General features: G+C 42.8%; 1 protein-coding gene across 7 annotated transcripts in view; it reads left to right on the top strand.

Annotated features, from left to right (window-relative positions):
* khdrbs3 (KH domain containing, RNA binding, signal transduction associated 3) overlaps positions 1 to 21,900 on the top strand; it is a 175,316-nt gene that overhangs the window by 72,782 nt on the left and 80,634 nt on the right. For all 7 annotated transcript variants that reach the window (XR_013498295.1, XR_013498294.1, XR_013498293.1 and 4 more), the window contains 2 exons: positions 10,112 to 10,228; positions 21,055 to 21,201. Coding sequence is in view for 4 of the 7 variants with exons in the window: in XM_078215794.1 (XP_078071920.1) it covers positions 10,112 to 10,228; positions 21,055 to 21,201 (264 nt within the window). In the remaining 3 variants the exon portion in view is untranslated. The remainder of the gene's footprint in view (positions 1 to 10,111; positions 10,229 to 21,054; positions 21,202 to 21,900) is intronic.

The following is a 21,900-nucleotide window of genomic DNA, read 5'->3' as shown; positions in this document are numbered from 1 at the left end:
ATACTTGAAGGGAAAAAGAAATGGAGACCAGTGGGTTAAACCTCATGGGTGCGGTTAATTAGATAGCTTCACCGATGCACAGGCACGATGGACCGTCTGGCTTCTTTCTCTCCTGTCTTGGGATCATGAGCGCCCATGAAATCCATGCTGGCTCTCTAGAGCAATTGAGTCATTCCCATTCCCCAACTTTACCCCGTAGTCCTCACATTTATTTCCCTCACGTACCTATTCAATTTCCTTTTGAGATAATTGAGGTAGGACATACAATTCCAAAGCTCCCTGGATGATAAGGAAAAAGAAATTGAGATAAAGAAGCAAAAGCGTGCTTATGACAGGTATCAGGTTGAACATACAATTGAAAACCAAGCTGAATACAGAAGGTTCAGAGAAGAGGTGAAGAAGCAAATAAGAGAAGCAAAGAGGGAATATGAAAAAAGACAGCAGCTAGCATAAAAGGGAATCCGAAAGTCTTCTATAGGCATATTAAAGGAGGAGTGGAGCCTATTGTGGACCAAAAAAGGGATTTGCACATGATGGTGGTGGTCATAGCTGAGATACTACTTTGCATCGGTCTTTACCGAGGAAGATGATGCTACTCAGACCATAGTGAAAGAGAAGGTAATTCAGACACTAGATAGATTTAAAATTGAAAAGGAGAAAGTATTGGGTTAGGTTATCTCTACATAAAAGTTGATTAAGCACCTGGACCGGATGAAATACATGCAAGGATACTAAAGGAAGTAAGAATGGAAATTACAGAGGCACTGGCTATGATTTTTCAGTCTTTCTTAGACTCAGGCATGGTCCCAGATGACTGGATAATTGCAAGTGTTACCCCGATGTTCAAAAAAGAGTGCAAGGATGAGCCTAGCGATTACAAGCCAGCCAGTTTAACTTCAGTGGTGGGGAAACTTCTGGAAATAATAATTTGGGACAAAATTAATGGTAGGTTAATTAAGGGAAGCTAACATGGATTTCTTCAGGGAAAATCTTGTTTAACTAGCGTCATGGATTCTTTTCAGGAGGCGATGAGGTTGATAAGGATAATGCTTTTGATGTATACGTGGACTTTCAAAGGGCATTTGATACAGCACCACACATCAGACTTGACAGCAGGGTTATAGCTCATGGAATAAAAACAAATTACTGCGGAAGCTGGAATCTGAAACAAAAACAGAAAATGCTGTAAAATCTCAGCAGATCTGACAGCATCTGTGGCGAGAGAACAGAGCTAACGTTTTGAGTCTGGATGACTCTTCATGAGAGTTGAAGACGATTGGAAATAGGATGAGATTTATACTGTTGTGTGGGGTGCAGATTATGGGGGTTGGTTAGAGGGCCAGTAGTTGGCTGAGACGGGGGAGATTGGCAGGGACAAAAATGCAAATGGTGGTGATCATCGCTAAGAAGGGCCCTGATAATGGCACATTTAAGCGATCTCAATGTGTAAATGGCAGAATCAAGATAAGCAGCCTGTCAGGACAGGTAAAAGATGGCCCGATTGGGACGGGGGTAGGGGGCATGATAACAAGGGAAAAAGAAGGGAAAGTGGAATTTTTTTAAAAAGGGGAAAATTGGGGGAAAAAATGAATCAATGAAAGAAATTAAATGAATAAAATTAATTTTTTTTAAATAAATAAAGAAAAAGGATGGAAATCGAGTTAAGATGGAGGAAGGAGTCCATGGTCTGAAGTTGTTGAACTCAGTGAGTCTGTATATAATATGTCTGATCGGAAGATGAGGTGATGTTCTTCCAGTTTGCATTGGGCTTCACTGGAACACTACAACAAGCTAAACATGAACATGTGGACACAAGAGCAGGATGGCGTGTTGAAATGGCAAGCAACAGGAAGGTCTGCATCATGCTTGTGGATGGAACAAAGGTATTTTGCAAAGTGGTCACCCAGTCTGCGTTTAGTCTCTCCAATGTAGAGTAAGACCGCATTGGGAGCAGTGAATTCAATAGACCAGATTGAAGAGCTACTTCACCTGAAAAGAGTGTTGATGTCCTAGGATGGTGAGCAGGGAGGAGGTAAAGGGGCAGGTGTTGCACCTTCTGTGATTGCATGGGAAAGTGCTGTGAGGAGGGAGTGAGGTGTTGGGTGTGATGGAGAAAGCTAGGCAAAAGTGGAACTCGAAGAGACCCAAATACTAAGTGGGAGGTAGAATTTAGTTTTCCATATACTGAAATATATTCTCCTACTTCAGCTTTCCCTTGGCAGTTTTTTCCCCAACTAAATTAGATGGCTTTCTATTTTTTAATAGGCCTGACTCAAACTTATTTTTATCAGCACTTCTCCGAAGAGTTTGAACTGATGAAGAGTGTGCTTAGACTGACCCTTGCAGCAAGACAGTAATTCACTAGCTTCTTATCCACTTGACAATTTCTTTCTTCTGGAAATTAATTGTGACAATTGTTAAAAATGTATCTGCTTAACTTTTATAGAATATACTGATCATGTTTGGTGTGCACAGACCAAGTGAATTTCAAAAGGTCATACTTGGATATAAAGTTCTGTTCCCCGGCAGGAAAGTGCAAGTAGCACAGGCCTTGTAGATGCAGTCATCCAAATTCAAATTGAATAATGGATTTAGATTTGGATTTTTGAAGAAAATTTTAAATTAACCTGTTTTTGGATAAAAAGATAGGTGGTATTTCTCAATTTCTGCATTCACTTTAATAGCAAAAGCTGAACTGTTTCCCAGTTTTGGTGGGTTAATTTTAAGATTATCCTAATAGGGTTACTTTGAGATGGACTCATTTAATTGCCATTTGTGATATTGTAGGTTATGATGGAGAAAGATTATTAAATGCCGAGGTCTATCTGTTAAGCTGAGTGTTTCCTCCTCCCTGTCCTGAAATAATCAAAATGACAGCTGCTGACCAAGTATTCTCGGCTTATTCTGTGCATCATTGCAGTGCAATGGAAGTGATCATCAACAATGCTATAAAACAGTACTTACTCAGTAATAACCTTCTCTCACATTCTCCTTTTGGGTTCTGCTTGGGCCACTCAGCTCTTAACCTCATTTCAACCTTGGTCCAAAAGAGGACAAAAGAACTGAACTTGAGGTGAGAGTGACTGATCTTGACATCAAGGCAGTATCGAGTGTGGGATAAAGAAATCTTAGCAGAACTGAGGTCATACACAATAACTATCTCCAACAGAGCGAATCAAACCATCTCCTAATGACATTCAGTGATAATGCCATTGCTGAATCTCCCTCTCAATATCTTGGGGGTTATCATTGACCAGAAACTGATCTAAATCAGCTATACCAAATACTGAGGCTAGAAGAACAGGTTAAAGACTCTCAATTCTGTTGCAGTAATTGCCTCCTGATCCCCAAAACGTACTCGTCATTCAAGTCACAAATCAGGAGTGTGATGGAATATTCTCCACTTGCCTTGATGAATATAGCTCCAACCACACTCCAGAAGGTTAACATAAACCAGGACAAAGCATCCATTTGATTGGCACCCCATTTAAATCTTAAACATTCACTCACTCCACAGCCAACTCACAGTGGCAGCAATGTGGTGCCATCTACATGAAGGATGGCAGTATCTCACTAGAACTCTTTTGACAGTGCCTTCCAAATCCATGATAACTACCACCTAGGTAATGGTAAAGTCGCCATAGTTCCAGATGACCATAGGCTGCTCTCCCTTTTGAGGGGAAGAGCTGATTGGTGATAATTTAACCTGAGGATCGCCACCCTTCAGGTGAGGGGCAAAATTAAGAAGGTGGGCCTTCGTGAATAACCTCAGCTGGTATGGGAATTGAAATTTAAGTTTATTTATTAGTGTCACAAGTAGGCTTACATTAACACTGCAATGAAGTTACTGTGAAAATCCCCTAGTTGCCACACACCGGCGCCTGTTTGGGTACACTAAGGGAGAATTTAGCATGGCCAATGCACCTAACCAGCACGTCTTTCGGACTGTGGGAGGAAACCAGAGCACCCGGAAGAAACTCATGCAGGCACGGGGAGAACATGCAAACTCCGCAAAGACAGTGACCCAAGCTGCGAATCGAACCTGGGTCCTTTGTGCTGTGAGGCAGCAGTGCTAACCACTGTGCCACCACATTGGCCTTGCTCTGCATCATGAACCAGCTGTCCAATCAACTGAGCTAACTGAACCCCCAGGAAGCACAAGGGCAGCAAATGCATGGGAGCATTACCACCTGGAAGATCTCCTCCAAGCCACACATCAATCTAACTTAGAAGTATATCGCCATTCCTGCATTGTCACTGGTTCAAAATCCTGGAACTCCCTTCTAAACAGCACAGTGGGTGTACCTACAACACCTAGGCTGCAGCAGTTCAAGAAAGCAGTGCACCACCACATCAAGGACAATTGGTGATGTACAATAAATGATGGCCTAACCAATGGTGCCTACATCCCGTGAATTGAAGGAAAAGGAAATTGGATTCAAATGTATTATGCTACCAGTGATGACATGGCTCATCAGCCAGTTTTAAATAGTCTCTGCAGTTTTTGCGAAACAGTCCTTTTTTGACATGAATAATTTCTCAGGAGAAGAATAAATGTAAATTTAATTAGAGTTTATTTTTCTTTGACAATTTGCACACTTAATGTAGAGAAATCAAAAGAGCAGGAAGCTGAGTAGTGAGTGGGGAGGGGGAAAATTTGGGAAAATAGTATCTGGCAATCATGCCAGTCTTTTTATGTATATAAATATTTGATTATTTTTATATATCTTAAAACACTTCTTTTCTTGACAGCTTGTGTTAATCACCATGAATTGAATTAAATGTTGGCATATTTGTTGATTGATCTCGACCAGGCATTATGGTGGGACAATTGAGGAACAGTGGAGGACTTTCAAAGCGATCTTTCACAGTGCTCAGCAAAAGTATATACCAGTGATAAGGAAGGACTGTAGAAAAAGAGATAATCAGCCATGGGTATCTAAGGAAATAAAGGAGGGTATCAAATTGAAAGAAAATGCATACAAAGTGGCAAAGATTAGTGAGAACCTAGAGGATTGGGAAATCTTTAAAGGTCAGCAGAAAGCCACGAAAAAAGCTATAAAGAAAAGTAAGATGGATTATGAGAGTAAACTAGCTCAGAATATAAAAACAGGGCAAAAGTTTCTACAAATATATAAAACGAAAAAGTGTGGCGAAAGTAAACATTGGTCCTTTAGAGGATGAGAAGGGGAGTGTAATAACTTTCGCAGATAACACTAAGATGAGTGGCAGAGCAAAGTGTGCAGAGGACGCTGAAAGTCTTCAAAGGGATATAGATAGTCTAAGTGAGTGGGCGAGGGTCTGGCAGATGTTGTACAATGTTGGTAAATGTGAGGTCATCCATTTTGGTAGGAACAACAGCAAAATGGATTATTATTTAAATGGTAAAAAATTGCAGCATGCTGCTGTGCAGAGAGACCTGGGAGTCCTTGTGCAGGAATCTCAAGGAGTTGGTTTGCAGGTGCAGCAGGTAATTAAGAAGGCAAATGGAATTTTGTCCTTCATTGCTAGAGGGATGGAGTTTAAAAACAGAGAGGTTATGTTGCAGTTGTATAAGCTGCTGGTGAGGCCACACCTGGAGTACTGTGTACAGTTTTGGCCTCCTTACTTGAGAAAGGATATACTGGCACTGGAGGGGGTGCAGAGGAGATTCACTAGGTTGATTCCGGAGTTGAGAGGGTTGGCTTATGAGGAGAGACTGAGTAGACTGGGGCTATACTCATTGGAATTCAGAAGAATGAGGGGAGATCTTATAGAAACATATAAGATTATGAACGGAATAGCTAAGATAGAAGCAGGGAAGTTGTTTCCACTGGTGTGTGAAACAAGAACTTGGGGCATAGCCCCAAAATAAGGGGAAACAGATTTAGGACTGAGTTGAGGAGGAACTTCTTCACACAAAGGGTTGTGAATCTGTGGAATTCCCTGCCCAGTGAAGCAGTTGAGGCTACCTCATTGAATGTTTTTAAGGCAAGGATAGATAAATTTTTGAACAGTAAAGGAATTAAGTGTTATAGTGAGCGGGCGGGTAAGTGGAGCTGAGTCCACAAAAAGATCAGCCATGATCTTATTGAATGGCGGAGCAGGCTCGAGGGGCCAGATGGTCTACTCCTGCTCCTAGTTCTTATGTTCTTATTAATATCAGTATTTAAAGCTTCAGTGGGAACCAGTCACATTCCAGCTACTTTCTAGTATCAGTTAATATGCTTATAATGCATTGTGATTGTATACTCTAGTATAACAGTACACCTTGGATAACTAGCAGAGATTTACCAACTTAAATTTCCCCATTCAGGAATTGCATCTGTTCTTGTTTGAAAAATAATATACGAATGTCAGCTGAATACGTATCGCTACTCCTCTGCCCAGAACTTTTACCTTCTTCACATTTATGTTAATAGAGGCCAGCGATACCCACTTTGAGATCAACTTTCTGTTTGATTGCTCCAGTTAACTGATACACTCCTTTTTATCATTTTTGAGAAGCTATGGTTACAGTACATGATCTATAGGAAGTTGCACAGTATTTGTCGAGCTTGCTTTGACAGCACCTCACAGCCACAGGACCTTGCTGTCGGGGTTCGTCAGGGTAATGTCCTAAGCCCAAGCATCTTCAGCTACTTCATCAATGATCTTCTCCCAACATAAGGGCGAAATTGAGGATGTTCGCTGATCATTACACTGATTAATAAAATTGACGGCAACTTAAGCGTTGAAGCTGACAGTTTTTAAATGCAACAAAACTTGGATAGCATTCATGTTTGGGCTGATGGTAAGAAGTAATATTTGTGCCACAGTAAGGTGCCCGCTAATCCCCCTAACCTACCATCTCCAACAAGATAGAATCTAACCAATTAACAAACATAAAACACTGCATAAACTTAGCAGGTCTGGCAGCATCAGTAGAGAGAGAAACCGTTAACATTTCAAGTAACTCTTCTTCAGAGCTAAAGAGGGATAGAAATGTGATTGATTACTTGGAGGAGGTGGAGCAGAATGGAAGGTCAGGGATATGTCAGAGCTAAGGAGAGATGCCAAAGATATCAAGAACACCAGACAAAGGGGGTTTTAATGGTAGCATTAAGGACTAAAGAAGGTATTGATTGTGGCATAAAGGTCAGATAGCAGAATATATTAATAGGAGAACATGGGTCAGTGCTCAGTGAAAGCAAAACTAAAGGACAAGTGACAGGTGGCTCTCTGAGGGTGAGGGATTTGCGTTGAGGAAAACAAAAAAGTGATTAAGGTGGAGAGGAAAGTTCACAGTCTAAAGTTGTTGAACTCAATGTTGAGTCGAGAAGGCTGTAACATGCCTATTTGGAGGAGAAGGTGTTGTTCCTCCAGTTTGCATTTGATGTGACTGGAACATTCTGAAAGGCCAAGGATAGACAGGATATGGGAGCAAGGTGGTGAGTTGAAATGGCAAGTGACAAGAAAGTTGGGGTAATGATTGCCAACTGATCAAAAGTGTTAGAAACATAGAAACCCTACAGTGCAGAAAGAGGCCATTTGGCCCATCGAGTCTGCACCAACCACAATCCCACCCAGGCCCTACCCCATATCCCTACATATTTACCCGCTAATCCCCCTAACCTACGCATCTCAGGACATTAAGGGGCAATTTTTAGCATGGCCAATCAACCTAACCTGCACATCTTTGGACTGTGGGAGGAAACCCACGCAGACACGAGGAGAATGCGCAAACTCCACACAGACAGTGACCCAAGCCGGGAATCAAACCCAGGTCCCTGGAGCTGTGAATTAGCAGTGCTAACCACTGTGCTACTTTGCCGCTGCAAAGCAGCCAGTGTTTAGTCTCTCAATGTAGAGGAGGCTGCATTGGGAGCAGCAAATACAGTACACCAAATTGACGGGGTGCAATTGAAATGCTTCTTCACCTGAAAAGAGTGTTTGGGGCTATGGACAGTGAGGGAGGAGCTAAAGGGGGCAGGTGTTGCACCTTCTGTGATTACATGGGAAGGGGATGAAGGGTTCTGATTTTCCCTGAATTGGCCGATAAATGGCCAGAAGGCAGGCTCACCATCTTCAAGGACAGGAGGCAGACAGCTGGAGGACCAATAGTAGGACCTCCAAAGATGAAGCAGAAACTTGGCTTTGTCAGTAAAAGGATACACCAAGTTGGAAGTGCTCACTTTTTAAGTTCTTCAATTTTAACACACATAGAAAATGTCTTCAGCAGATTGGGAACTCCTCCACGTGGCAGCCTGAAGCTGAGGCCAGGCATGCAGGGTGGTATGTTGGGAGAGCACCTCCAGGCAGCTACACTGAACCCTGATGTGTCCCAGAGGAGTCTATGACAATAAGCCTTAAGCTGATCTGGCTTGTTTCCTTCTGGAAATGGCTCGGGAGCGGGATTGTGCTGGGGAACTGGCACACCAGTTGGTTGAGTGATCTTGTGTGCTCTCCATGCAAATGCAGTCCCAGGACTGTGAAATACAAAACGTCCAGCAATTTTCTATGGAAATACTTCTGAGTCGCAGGGAAAAGTAAGAATTTTATTTGATGACATTTTTAACATATTGTGGTTGGTATGCAGAGTTTTAGCCCCTCTCTTTATTTCACACAGTAAGCATGACTAAGATTGAAGGAAGTATTCCTTAAAATGAATCTCTGATGACTGCATAATGTTCAGCACACTTCTCGGCTCATCTGACACTGAAGCAGTCCATGTTCAAATGCAGAAAGACCTGGGCAATGTCTGGGCTTGTGCAGAGAAGTGGCAAATAACGTTCATGCTACACAAGTACCAAGCAAGGACCATTTTCAACAAGAGAGCATGTAACTATCGTCCCTTGACATTCAATGGGATTACCATCACTATCAGCATCCTGGCACTTCCCATTGACCAGAAACTGGACAAACCATATGAATATTGTGGCTACTAGAGCAGGTCAACAGCCAGGATTCCTGCGGCGAGTAATCGCTTCCTGACTCCCCAAAGCTAGTGTACCATCTACAAGGCAAAAGTCAGGAATGTCATGGAATGCTGTCCAATTGCCTGGATGAGTGTAGCTCCAACAACACAATCTCAACACCATCCAGGACAAAGCAACCCTTTAGATTGCTACCCCTTCCACAATCATTCAGTCCTTCCACCAACAAAGAATAGTGGTAACTGTGTGTACCATCTACAGGATGCACTACAGGAACTCTCAAAAGTTCCTTCGGCAGCACTTTCCAAACTCACAACAACTACCATCGTGAATGACAGGAGGAGCAGATACCTGGGAACACCTCTAACTGGATGGAGGTACCCTCCAAGTCACTCACCATCCGTTCCTTCACAGTTGCTGGGTCAATATTCCTTGAATTCTCCCCCGCAACAGCACTGGATGTACCAACAAGATGGCAGCTCGCAATCACCTTCTGAAGGTCAACTAGGATGGGAAATAAATACTGGCCTGGCCTGGCTTGCGATGCCCACATCCTGTAATTTTTTTTTTTAAAGGCCATCTGGGGTCCAGGCGATTTGTCACCTTAACCAGTACCTTTTCCTGAGTGATTGTGATTGTTTAAGTTCCTCCCTCACTTTTACTTCTTGATTTTGAAGTCTTGTGATATTTTTGTGTCTTCTATAGTGAGGTTGCCATTAATTGCAATGTCAGGCACAGAACTAGATGCAAAATTTAAAACCAGTCACATAAAATTCATGATATAAAAATGAACAATGATTTTTCAGTCTCTAAAATTCAACCCTTGCTCATGACAGACATAATCTATTTCTGGTGTGTTCGTAATGAGAGCTGAGAATACTTCAGTTCAGTCAAATTATACAATTTTGGTTTGAATTAATTATAAAATGTTTCCTCCTGAAAAAAATCACCGTCAGCGAAATGTTTGGGGTTCCCCTCACTACTCATTTGGTTCATTTTCAAATTTGTGATATTTGGAGATGTGACTAATTATTGCCGGTTTAAGCAACTAAACCTATTTCTTGAATGAGGAAAATGTGGATTTCTGGTAGATCCTTGCTCTTTTTAAGAGAATCTTAATCTCATACACAAACTGTACTGATATTTCACTATATTCTGTGATCTTTTTCTAATAACTATGTGAAATAATATGATTTTTTTTTCCTCATTACTTGTAGTTTAACTTTGTCGGTAAACTGTTGGGCCCACGTGGTAATTCTTTGAAGAGGTTGCAGGAAGAAACATTGACAAAAATGTCCATTTTGGGTAAAGGATCCATGCGGGACAAAGCAAAGGTAAGGTTTGTTAACATTTGTAGCTCAGTGATATTTTATCAGGGCAATATTCTTTGTTTTTTCCCTTGGCCGCACTTGTTTTCTCAACTGTTGGACTTCTTCTGAAATATTATTTGAAGGAAATAGAACGAAAGAGTTTGCATAATTATCTCAGTAATTTATTACCACTATCTATTAAGATTATTGACGCATTGTTTTGATTTATGGATAGAGAAGAAAATCAGGCAGGTATCTGGACTACCGCATTGCTATGATTTACAATCATTGGGTGGTTATGTTTAGTTTCCTGCAGCAAGGAATGGATGAAAATCCAGGTCAGACAGTATAGTCAAGAAAATTTTATCTTATAAACACAAACTTAATGGACATGATTTTCCTGCTCTGCTCGCCCCAAAACCAGAAAATCCCGCTCGAGGTCAGTGGACTTTTTACATGTCCCTCCCCTCTCCTCTTTCTGCCCCCCCACGCCTCCCCCCCCCCCCCCCCCCCCCCCCCCCCCCCCCACCTGTCCGCTACGATTCCCATGTCAGACAGGATAGGATAATTTACGCCCCCCCCCCCCCCCCCCAGTTTCTTTTATGATAACTGTGTAAGCCAATTCTACCGTGCAGTGAGGTGTCAGTACCTACAATGATATCATTGACACCCTGTGAACAGAAATACTCAATTAGTTAACTGTGGATCTGCTGCTGTCCACCTGCTGTATGTATGCCTACAGTGCAGTTAGGGATGGAGTTCCAGGTTTTTAACCCAATAACTTTGAAAGAATGGCAATACACTTCCAAGTCGGGATGGTGTGAGGCTTGTAGGAAAATTTGTAGGCGGTGGTGTTCCCATGTATCTGTTCCAAGTTCTGGGTGATAGAGGTTTGCAAGGTGCTTTTGAATGAGTCTTGGCTAGTTGCTGCAGTGCGTCTTGGAGATGGTGCACACAGTTGCTCCTTGTGTGCTGGCAGTGGAAGGAGTGAATGGGTGTGCTAACCAAGCTGGTTGCTTTGCACTGGACTGTGGAGATGTTTGGAGCTGGCTTTTGGGAGTTAGAGCGAGTTATTGAAGAATTCTCCCTCTTGCAGTCACAGTATTTGTATTGTTAGTCCAGTTAAGTTTCTGGTCAGCGGGGCCCTTCATGGTGGGAGATTCAGTGATGGTCATGCCATTGAATTCCAATGGTAAACAGATTATTTTTGGAGATAACCATTGTCTAGCATTTGTGAAGCATGAATGTAACTTGCCATGTAACAGCCCAAGCCTGAATTTTATCCAGGCCTTGCTGCTTGTGGACATGGACTTCTTCAGCATCAGAGACTTTCTGTCTGGTACTGAATACTGCGATCATCAGCAGACATCCGGTTTCTGACCTTGTGTTGAAGGAAAGATCATTGAAGAAGCAGCTAAACATGGTCGTGCCTGGGACACTACAAACACAAAATGTTAATGTGTGTATGACTGTCCTTAAAATATGCTGAAAGATTTTATTTTACACTCACTTCTGTTATTTCTGATCTGACGAAGATTGGCAAAACCTCCACATCCCTAGTCTTATCCGATGCTAGCTACTGTTCTTGTTCAGACCCCCTTTTCCTGCCACAGTAAACATTGATGTCTAGGCTGCTGGGTGCATTGAGACAGGAGGTCAATTTTAATTTCACCCATTTGTTGATGAACTGACCAGATTTTGATTTCAATGTTTACATTCTGCCCTATTTTACTTTCCATTGAAACCAGTGAATAATGTGCAATAGTGTTTCCTACCCAACCAGTTAAGCTGGAATTGTCCATCCGCACACCGCATCGCACCTTCACTTATGGCTTTTAATAATTTCATGGCACCAGAAATTGTCAAAAGAGAACCATATGGTGGTTTTCAGTGTAAAAGATGCGCTCGTAATTTTAAATGCCCTTTATACCTTGCGCCTGAGGCTCCCCAGTCATAAAAGCCTTGGTAAAGGTACAACTTACGAAGCAAATTTTACAATGAAGGGAATTAGTGGAAATAAAATAAATTGCAAATAAATGTTCAGAATAATGGCATTTAAATTTGACCCTTGTGCCTTCATATTTATTAGGCGGTGCACATTTATGTTCAAATTGTTGTGTTTTTTAAAATTCATTCGTGAGACATGGCGTCGCTGGCTGGCCAGCATTTATTCCCCATCCCTAGTTGCCCTTGAACTGAGTGGCTTGCTAGGCCATTTCAGAGGGCAGTTGAGAGTCAACCACATTGCTGTGGCTCTGGAGCCATGTGTAGACCAGGCCAGGCAAGGATGGCAGATTTCCTTCCCTAAAGGACATTTGTAGTATGGAAAGTTTTTCTTTTTCTCTTTAGATATATTTTATATACCAGGTAGCAATTTACCAGAGAGCATCTAAACATTTATTTGGCGATCTATACGATTTTGGTGGCATTAAAATTCAAAAGACTTCTTTCAGGAAAGCTTTTGGCAACTGCAGTCTTGCTTATTGGCTCCAGTTTAACATTGGGCGGCATGGTAGCACAGTGGTTAACACTGCTGCCTCACAGCGTCACAGACCCACGTTCAATTCCCAGCTTGGGTCACTGTCAGTGTGGAGTTTGCACATTCTCTCAGTTTCCTCCCACAGTCTAAAGATGTGCGTGTTAGGTTAATTGGTCATGCTACATTCTCCATTATTGTCAGGGGGACTAGCTAGGGCAAATGCGTGGGGTTATGGGGATAGGGCCTGGGTTTGATGTCAATGGGCCGAATGGCCTCCTTCTGCACTGTAGGATTCTACGATTCTATGCTTAATGTTAAGGAAATTGAACAGTATCCTGTTGCCAAGGAAATGCTCCTTCACTGGATATCTCTCATCTATTTTTAAACTTTCATCCAAGAGGCATTGAAGTCACCAGCAAATGTGCCTTATTAAATATTTATTTTAATTTATATTTGTGATAGCTATTGAAATTAATTTTATTTCTATTCGTGTGCAGTGCTGGAAACTCTGAATAGAACTGTATGTTCTGACCTGACCGTATGGAATTTTATTTTTAACTAGTGTGCTTAAAAAGTAGTTTTCTTTGTTGAAGACCCTTCAAAATTCAACTTTAAAGTTTAAAGACCTATATGCAGGCTGATAAAATTTCATGTAGCACATTTAAATAATTTCTTCTGGTGGAAATGTTGATTCATTTCTTTGTTCTACAAGACTTTAACAAGTCAGCAATTACTTCTTCACTCCCATGTGTTCGAGAGGAATTTGAAATGACACCTTGAGTTTTGAATTTTATTGTCTTCTGAAAATGTGTTACTTTCATCTCGTAACATAGTAACTGGACCAAAACTCAGATTAATTGGGATGTTAAGGATTACTTGTCTGGAAATATGGCAAATATAGATGTTGCCTTGTGTGTTTATTAATCCTTCCAGACCAGGTAAATGGAGTTGAACTGTCAGCCAGCACAACTGGTCACCACTAAATCTGTTTTTGTTATTCAAGTGTGAGTGAGTGGGAAAATTCAACCCAGGTTCCCACTGTTGATTGCTGTCTTAGTGTTGCTAAAAAAGTGCACTAGTATGGATGTTAGTTAAGGAAGGGATTAGGGTTGACTTTTAAATTCTCCAAGGTAATTAGACTGCTTACATTTATTACCTAGATCTCAAATTAAGAACAGATACTTGTGTTGGATAATGCAAGACTGTGAACACCTATGGAGCTGGAGATGAAAAAATTGGTTATTTAGATTGCATGAGCAAGTTGACAACTATTATAGAAATATGCTATTCCGTGTTACTGCAGCAAAAATCTAAATGAGTTTTTTTGTTATCCTGGGGCCTCCAGTTGTTAATTGTGATATCTTGAAAGCTCGTAGACTTGGGGCTTTCATGGGATTCAATTTTAAATAGCAGCACCAGCTCATTGAGAATGATGTCACAGTATTAAGGAAATTGCTGTTGTCTGTTGAGTTTGAAATCTGTGCAGGCAAAAACATTTTGAGGAAATTTCCATTTTGATTTAATAAACGTTAAATGCTCACGTTTCTCTAAAGCACCTTTAATATCAATGATGGAGCTGTAAAGCAAATGATTTGTTGTTGTATTCCTGGGCACAGCGACTGTCATAAAAGCCAAGGTAGAGGTAGCCACCAGAAACAGACACTCTTGGCTTTTCTGACCATCCAAATTAACTACCATGGAGAAAGAGTGTGATCAGAAAACCGTTGTAGTCCAAATTTTTCTCTGTTGAAAGGGTTTGAACATCTCAAGTTACTTGTATGCCTTCCAGTGCCTTGAAATCCAATCTAGAATGTAAAATGAATAGATTCCACACTACTGCCAACCCAGGGCTTTATTGCAATTGGATGCAAAACCTGGTTGTGTTGGTGATCTGGATCTGAATGCTGTTTCAGCTCCTAAACGGTGTCTGCGGTACATATGCACACTTCTGTTGACGGCCATTTTGGATTCCATGTAGGCAAGGGCATTAGCAGAGTATGTGCCAGAAGTATGCAACATACTTGGCATGTTATGTCAGCTGATGTAATTAAAGGCTGTTATTTTTGACCTGAATTGTTCACTTGCACCTTCTGTACAACTGATTTGATTTGATTTAATTTATTATAATTTAATTTATTAATTAATTAATTTATTTATTATTGTCACATGTATTAACATACATGTGACAATATGTAAACAATATGACAATCATTGTTCCACTGGAGCAAGCAGAGAGGGAGTGATTGGAGGCAGGAGTGCTGGTGAGAGATTGATTGAATTATTTATTTATTTAATTAGTCAGTGTGTGGTTTTTTTGGCCTTTACTTTTGTAGTAGTATTTTTCTTAAGTTTAAAGTGAAAACCGGAAGTGGGCTGCCAAGGAGTCTGGGAAGGGTTTTTTAAGCGCGCGAAGTATAAAAGGTTGGCTGCAGTATACAGCGGGCAGCGTCGGGAGCGGGCAGTGGAGTGAGTGGGAAGCAGAGTGTGAGCTATAAGGGCTTTGGCTCGCGGGGCTTGTGGGAAGCAGAGTGTGAGCTATAAGGGCTTTGGCTCACAGGGCTTAGGCAGAAAGGGCGAGCAGGGGTGAGTTTAATTCATTTTTGCTGTTTCTACCTGGTACTGGCAAGGTATCGAGAGGGGATGGGTGTGCAGGCAGTGCTGTGTTCCTCTTGCACTATGTTTGAGGTGAGGGACGACATCAGTGTCCCTGCTGATTACATCTGTGGGAAGTGCACCCATCTGCAGCTCCTCCAAAACCGTGTTAGGGAACTGGAGCTGGAGTTGGATGAACTTAGGATCATTGGGGACGCAGAGGTGGCCATAGACAGAAGCTTTAGGGATACAGTTACTCCGAGGAATGAAAACAGATGGGTGACGGTGAGAGGGGCTGGGAGGAAGCAGTCTGTGCAGGGATCCCCTGTGGTCGTTCCCCTTAGCAACAAGTATTCCGCTTTGGATACGGTTGAGGGGGTTGACATACCAGTGGTGAGCCGCAGTGAGAGGATCTCCAGCACTGTGTCCGTCTCTGTGGCTTGGGAGGGTAAGGGGCAGAGCGGGAGGGCAATAGTTATTGGGGACTCGTTAGTTAGAGGGATAGATAGGAGGTTCTGTGGCAGCAAAAGAGACTCACGGATGGTATGTTGCCTACCGGATGCCAAGGTCCGTGACGTCTCAGACCGTGTTTTCCGGATTCTGAAGGGGGAGGGGAAACAGTCACAAGTCGTGGTACACATTGGTACCAACGACATAGGTAAGAGAAGGGGATTTAAAGCAGGAATTTCGGGAGCTGGGCTGGAAGCTGAGAGCCAAGGCAAAACATGTGGTCATCTCTGGTATGTTGCCGGTGCCACGTGATAGCGAGTTGAGGAACAGGGAGAGAGTGCAGTTAAACATGTGGTTGCAGGGATGGTGTAGGAGGGAGGGTTTCAGATACGTGGATAATTGGAACACATTCTGGGGCAGGTGGGACCTGTACAAACAGGACAGGGTGTACCTGAACCAGAGGGGCACCAATATCCTGGGAGGGAAATTTGATACGGCTCTTCAGGGGGGTTTAAACTAATTTGTCAGGGGAGTGGGAAAAGGAGTTGTAGTCCAGAAGTCAGTGAGGGTGGTGAGGTATTGGGGAAGGTATCAGTGTCACGGGTGGGTACCGGTAGACAGGAAGGTAGTTGAAGTGTGTCTACTTCAATGCAAGGAGCATCCAGAACAAGGTAGATGAACTTGGGGCATGGATTGGCACTTGGGACTACGATGTTGTGGTCATTACGGAGACGTGGGTAGAACAAGGACAGGAATGGTTGTTGGACGTTCCGGGGTATAGATGTTTCAGTAAGAGTAGGGAAGCTGGTAAAAGAGGTGGAGGAGTAGCATTGTTAATCAAGGATAGTTTAACAGCTGCGGAAAGGCACTTCGAGGGGGATCTGCACACTGAGGTAATATGGGCTGAGGTTAGAAATAGGAAAGGCGCGGTCACGTAGTTTACTATAGGCCCCCAAATAGTAATAGAGATGTGGAGGAAGAAATTGCTAAGCAGATTATGGATATGTGTGGGGGTCACAGGGTAGTTGTCATGGGGGACTTTAACTTTCCAAATATTGATTGGAACCTTTGTAGGTCAAATAGTTCGGATGGGGCAGTTTTTGTGCAGTGTGTGCAGGAGGGTTTCCTGACACAATATGTGGATAGGCCGACAAGAGGTGAGGCCACATTGGATTTGGTACTGGGAAATGAACCGGGCCAAGTGTTAGATTTGGTTGTGAGAGAGCACTTTGGAGATAGTGACCACAATTCGGTGTCTTTTGTTATTCCAATGGAGAGGGATAGGGCCGTACGGCAGGGCAAGGTTTACAATTGGGGGAGAGGTAATTATGATGCGATTAGGCAAGAATTAGGGGGCATAAGTTGGGAACAGAAACTGTCAGGGAAAGGCACTAATGAAAAGTGGAACTTTTTCAAGGAACAAATACTGGGTGTCCTTGATAGGTATGTCCCTATCAGGCAGGGAGGAAATGGCCGAGTGAGGGAAACATGGTTCACAAAAGAGGTGGAATGTCTTGTGAAAAGGAAGAGGGAAGCTTATGTAGGGATGAGGAAACAAGGTTCAGATGACTCGATTGAGGGTTACAAGTTAGCAAGGAATGAGCTGAAAAATGTGGACACCAAGATTGGTGGAGTAGTGGATGAGGTGGAGGGCTGTTGTAGGCTGCAAAGAGACATAGATAGGATGCAAAGCTGGGCTGGAAAATGGCAAATGGAGTTTAACCCTGATAAATGTGAGATGATTCATTTTGGTAGGACTAATTTAAATGTGGATTACAGGGTCAAAGGTAGGGTTCTGAAGACTGTGGAGGAACAGAGAGATCTTGGGGTCCTAATCCACAGATCTCTAAAGGTTGCCACTCAAGTGGATAGAGCTGTGAAGAAGGCCTATAGTGTGTTAGCTTTTATTAACAGGGGGTTGGAGTTTAAGAGCCGTGGGGTTATGCTGCAACTGTACAGGACTTGGTGAGACCACATTTGGAATATTGTGTGCAGTTCTGGTCACCTCGCTATAAGAAGGATGTGGAAGTGCTGGAAAGAGTGCAGAGGAGATTTACCAGGATGCTGCCTGGTTTGGAGGGTAGGTCTTATGAGGAAAGGTTGAGGGAGCTAGGGCTGTTCTCTCTGGAGCGGAGGAGGCTGAGGGGAGACTTAATAGAGGTTTATAAAATGATGAAGGGGATAGATAGAGTGAACGTTCAAAGACTATTTCCTCGGGTGGATGGAGCTATTACAAGGGGGCATAACTATAGGGTTCATGGTGGGAGATATAGGAAGGATATCAGAGGTAAGTTCTTTACGCAGAGAGTGGTTGGGGTGTGGAATAGACTGCCTGTTAGTGGAGTCAGACACTCTAGGAACATTTAAGCGGTTATTGGATCGGCACATGGAGCACACCAGGATGATAGGGAGTGGGATAGCTTGATCTTGGTTTCAGATAAAGCTCGGCACAACATCGGGGGCCGAAGGGCCTGTTCTGTGCTGTACTGTTCTATGTTCTATCTATACAGTGAAAAGTAGTGTTTCTTGCATGCTATAGAGACAAAGCATACCGTTCATTGAGAAGGAAAGGAGACAGTGCAGAATGTAGCGTTACAATCATAGCTAGGGTGTCGAGAAAGATCAACTTAATGCAAGGTAAGTCCATTCAAAAGTCTGACAGCAGCAGGGAAGAAACTGTTCTTGAGTCAGTTGGTACGTAACCTCAGACTTTTGTATTTTTTTCCCAGAGGGAAAAAGGTGGAGGAGAGAATGTCCGGGGTGCGTGGGGTCCTTAATTATGCTGGCTGCTTTGCTGAGGCAGTGGGAAGTGTAGACAGAATCAATGGATGGGAAGCTGGTTTGTGTGATGGATTGGGCTACATTCACAATCTTTTCTAGTTCCTTGCAGTCTTGGGCAGAGCAGGAGCCATACCAAGCTGTGATACAACAAGAAAGAATGCTTTCTATGGTGCATCTTAAAAGTTGGTGAGAGTCGTAGCTGACATGCCAAATTTCCTTAGTCTTCTGAGCAACAGAAAAGACACCCCACCACCACTGTATAATGGGATTTTCAACTACTTGTAAATCAGAAGAGATTGTATGATGAGGAGAAGGGGGTTAGGCATGCACAGACTATCATTTTCAATGGTTTCAGCTTCACTTAGGGCATTGCTGTGATGATGAGCACCTCCTCCTCCACAGATATCAGGGCATATAAATGTTTATGTCCCCTGCTAGTTGGTGGTTTGAGAGAGGGAAGTACGTTAGTGAGAGTGGCGCAATTTGTTTGGGTGATGTGACCGTCATTGTTGAATAACTGGCAGTCTAAAAGCTGTAGGTTGTCGTTGTGAAGTTTGCAGCAATGCAATGTGTGCTGGGATGAGGTAAAGATGGGAATGTTAGGTGTGAGTATTGATTGTTTCAGCAGTGTGTGAGGTTGTGGGCGGTTGGATTGAAACTGCATTTTCTGACTTCACCAGTCGTGCGAGATCCTTGAACTTGTGGCAGTGTATTCAGATCCGCCGAGCTATACTCTGGCATTAACTGTTACAACTTTCTGCTACCACTGCTCTCTGAGAGTTTATTTGGAGCATTTTTTAGTCCCTCTGTGGATAGTTGGCATCTGTCCCCCTGCTTCTCCTCAACCAAGGCCCCCAGAATAGAGTTAGAAATTATCGGCATATTGTGCTGTTATTCATGCTCTGTTACAACCAGTTTCAGAACCTGTCTTAGCCACAATGCGTCTATCCTTGAGAGGTGTGTGCCAGCCTTTTACGATATTGCACCTTCTGTTCAGACTTAAGTCTGTTCTGTTGAGAAAAACAGTGCAAATCTTTTCTCATGAATTTTGAGCCTCATTACCAACCCCGTGGTGGCCTCCCTCTGAATTGCTCACCCCAGACCAACCTAATCGGCAGGGAGCTCCATATCAATGCCTCCCCAGACCTTGTTCCAGATCCAATAGAGGGGATGGCTGCCAGGAAGCCTGCACCACATTTCTTGGAGGGAATCCTGACCAAACGTTTGAATGATGTGCAGCAGAGGCACTCAGATGTCCTTCCAACTCCAACACATGCGTAAATGGGAGCAGTGTTTCAGAGCTATGCCAGAAATCAGAATCCTCATGCCCTTTGGGGAGAGAGCATTTGGCTGGCCAGGGAGGAGGAAGACCCTCTGCCAATAATGTCTCCTATGAGGCTCTAGCATCTATGGTGCTTCTCCGCAACAGCTATTGGCCCAGTCTCCCCCTCATCTGCAGGGTGCTGGTCTTGGCCACGTGCAGCAGCACATCAGTGTCTCTGCTGTTGCTTTATCGCGATGAGGTAGAATTGTCAACTTAACTGGCTCCATGATACTCCAGAATCATGCACTGAAAAGAGGAGAACACCACAGTGAGCTGTGAGGATCCTTGACCGAGTTCTAATCCTCATTCCTCAACGCCTCTGGAACTGCCACCCAAGTGCTGTCCACTTAGTGAGTGCCGCTCCGCTATTTCTCACAGCCTCCCCTCTTGAGTCTATAGCCACATTGGTCTCCCTCAACTCCACCAGGATGAAGCTCATAGACCCTTCAGAGTTTCAATGGCATCTAACCACTGAATCTTTTGCCGAACCCCCCCAAAAAATCTAGCATTACGTAAAAGGACTGTTGAGTGAATGCATGAGATCAGCGTCTGCATCCTGACGGGTACCTCAATGATGGCCCCTGCAATGATACTGAATGGGGTGAGTGGTGATAGATATCACCATCATACCTTGCATAGGTGTTCACATCAGTGTAATCTGTGTCATGATCAAGCTTGTGTGAGTTTTGCATCTCCACGCTTGGTCAAGCTCTTTTGAGTTAAACAAATAAACTAAATTAAATAAACTAAGGGATAAAATAAAGGGGAACCACCCAAAACAAAAACAAATCACAATTTTTTAAATTATCTGCATCCCTTGCGCCCCCAGAGCCTTGAGCATTCTGTAGGATGATGGTCTCTTGAGCATTCGCCTCCAAAATACCCCTCAGAGATAAGGGCGCCAGGTTCATACTTGTATAGAGCTGTTGTAAATGATGCTGGTGTGACATTTTACATGTTGCTTGTATCAGAGAAACTGGAGTATTTTAATTGCACATCACCTATTTTCAGGTTTTATTGAATTGTGTTCTTTTTTTGCAAAGTTTCTGCAGTACAGAGAGTATTCCACATTTGCTGCAGCCTGAATATACCAAATACAGTATACACTGAACAAGAATGTGTTGAAGAAATACACTTGAATGTACAGTCAAGAGACATTGACGTGGTAATTTTAAAAAGTAAGTTAATTGGCTTCTTTATTTTTCTCTGTTGCATCATTTTAAGGAAGAGGAACTAAGGAAGAGTGGAGAATCTAAATATGCACATCTGAATGAAGACTTGCATGTACTGATTGAAGTATTTGCTCCGCCATCAGAGGCATATGCAAGAATGGGACATGCTCTAGAGGAAGTAAAGAAGTTTCTCATACCGGTCAGTGCTCCAATTGTTCTTCACACATTGCTTGGTTTCATTTTGATAATTTGAGCATATTATAATTCTGGGAATGCACGATGAAATTAGAATGTTTAAAAAAATGAAGAAATGCCATTAGCTCCAACTAACTAGGGAGGTCTGTAATCTGTCATCTCACTATATGCCTCCGCAATGCCTTCTCTCCATAAACACATCTAATCACCCCCAACCCACTTGTTATTCATTGATGTCTTCGCCGGTGTCTTGATCGACAATACTATTGCCATTTTGAGAGGAAAACTCCACCTTGGATCTCATTATACTCTTATTTAAACCGCAACATCCTGTTTGATTGCAATATGATGTACAAGACAATCCGTTCATTGTTAACCACGGGCAAAAATTTGGGTAGTTTGCTGAATTAAAGTAAAATGGATGCACCAGATCTTGTTCCACCTTTCCTGCTTAATTACTTTCAGTCTACACTTGTTAATGGTGATGGCAGCTCTTTGGAACTCTCTCCTTATAACTGTTTGCCTTGCTGCTTCTTGTCATAGAGTCATAGAGGTTTACAGCATGGAAACAGTCCCTTCGGCCCAACTTGTCCATGCCACCCTTTTTTGTTTTAAACCCTGAAGCTAGTCCCAATTGCCCGCATTTTGCCCATATCCCTCTTTACCCATCTTACCCATGTAACTGTCTAAAATGTTCCCCTCT

This window comes from Mustelus asterias, chromosome 7, assembly GCF_964213995.1.
Source record: "Mustelus asterias chromosome 7, sMusAst1.hap1.1, whole genome shotgun sequence".
In the NCBI taxonomy this organism is placed as follows: Eukaryota; Metazoa; Chordata; class Chondrichthyes; order Carcharhiniformes; family Triakidae; genus Mustelus; species Mustelus asterias.
The sequence above is the reverse complement of the archived record's forward strand: the minus strand, read 5'-3'. Positions and strand labels throughout refer to the sequence as shown.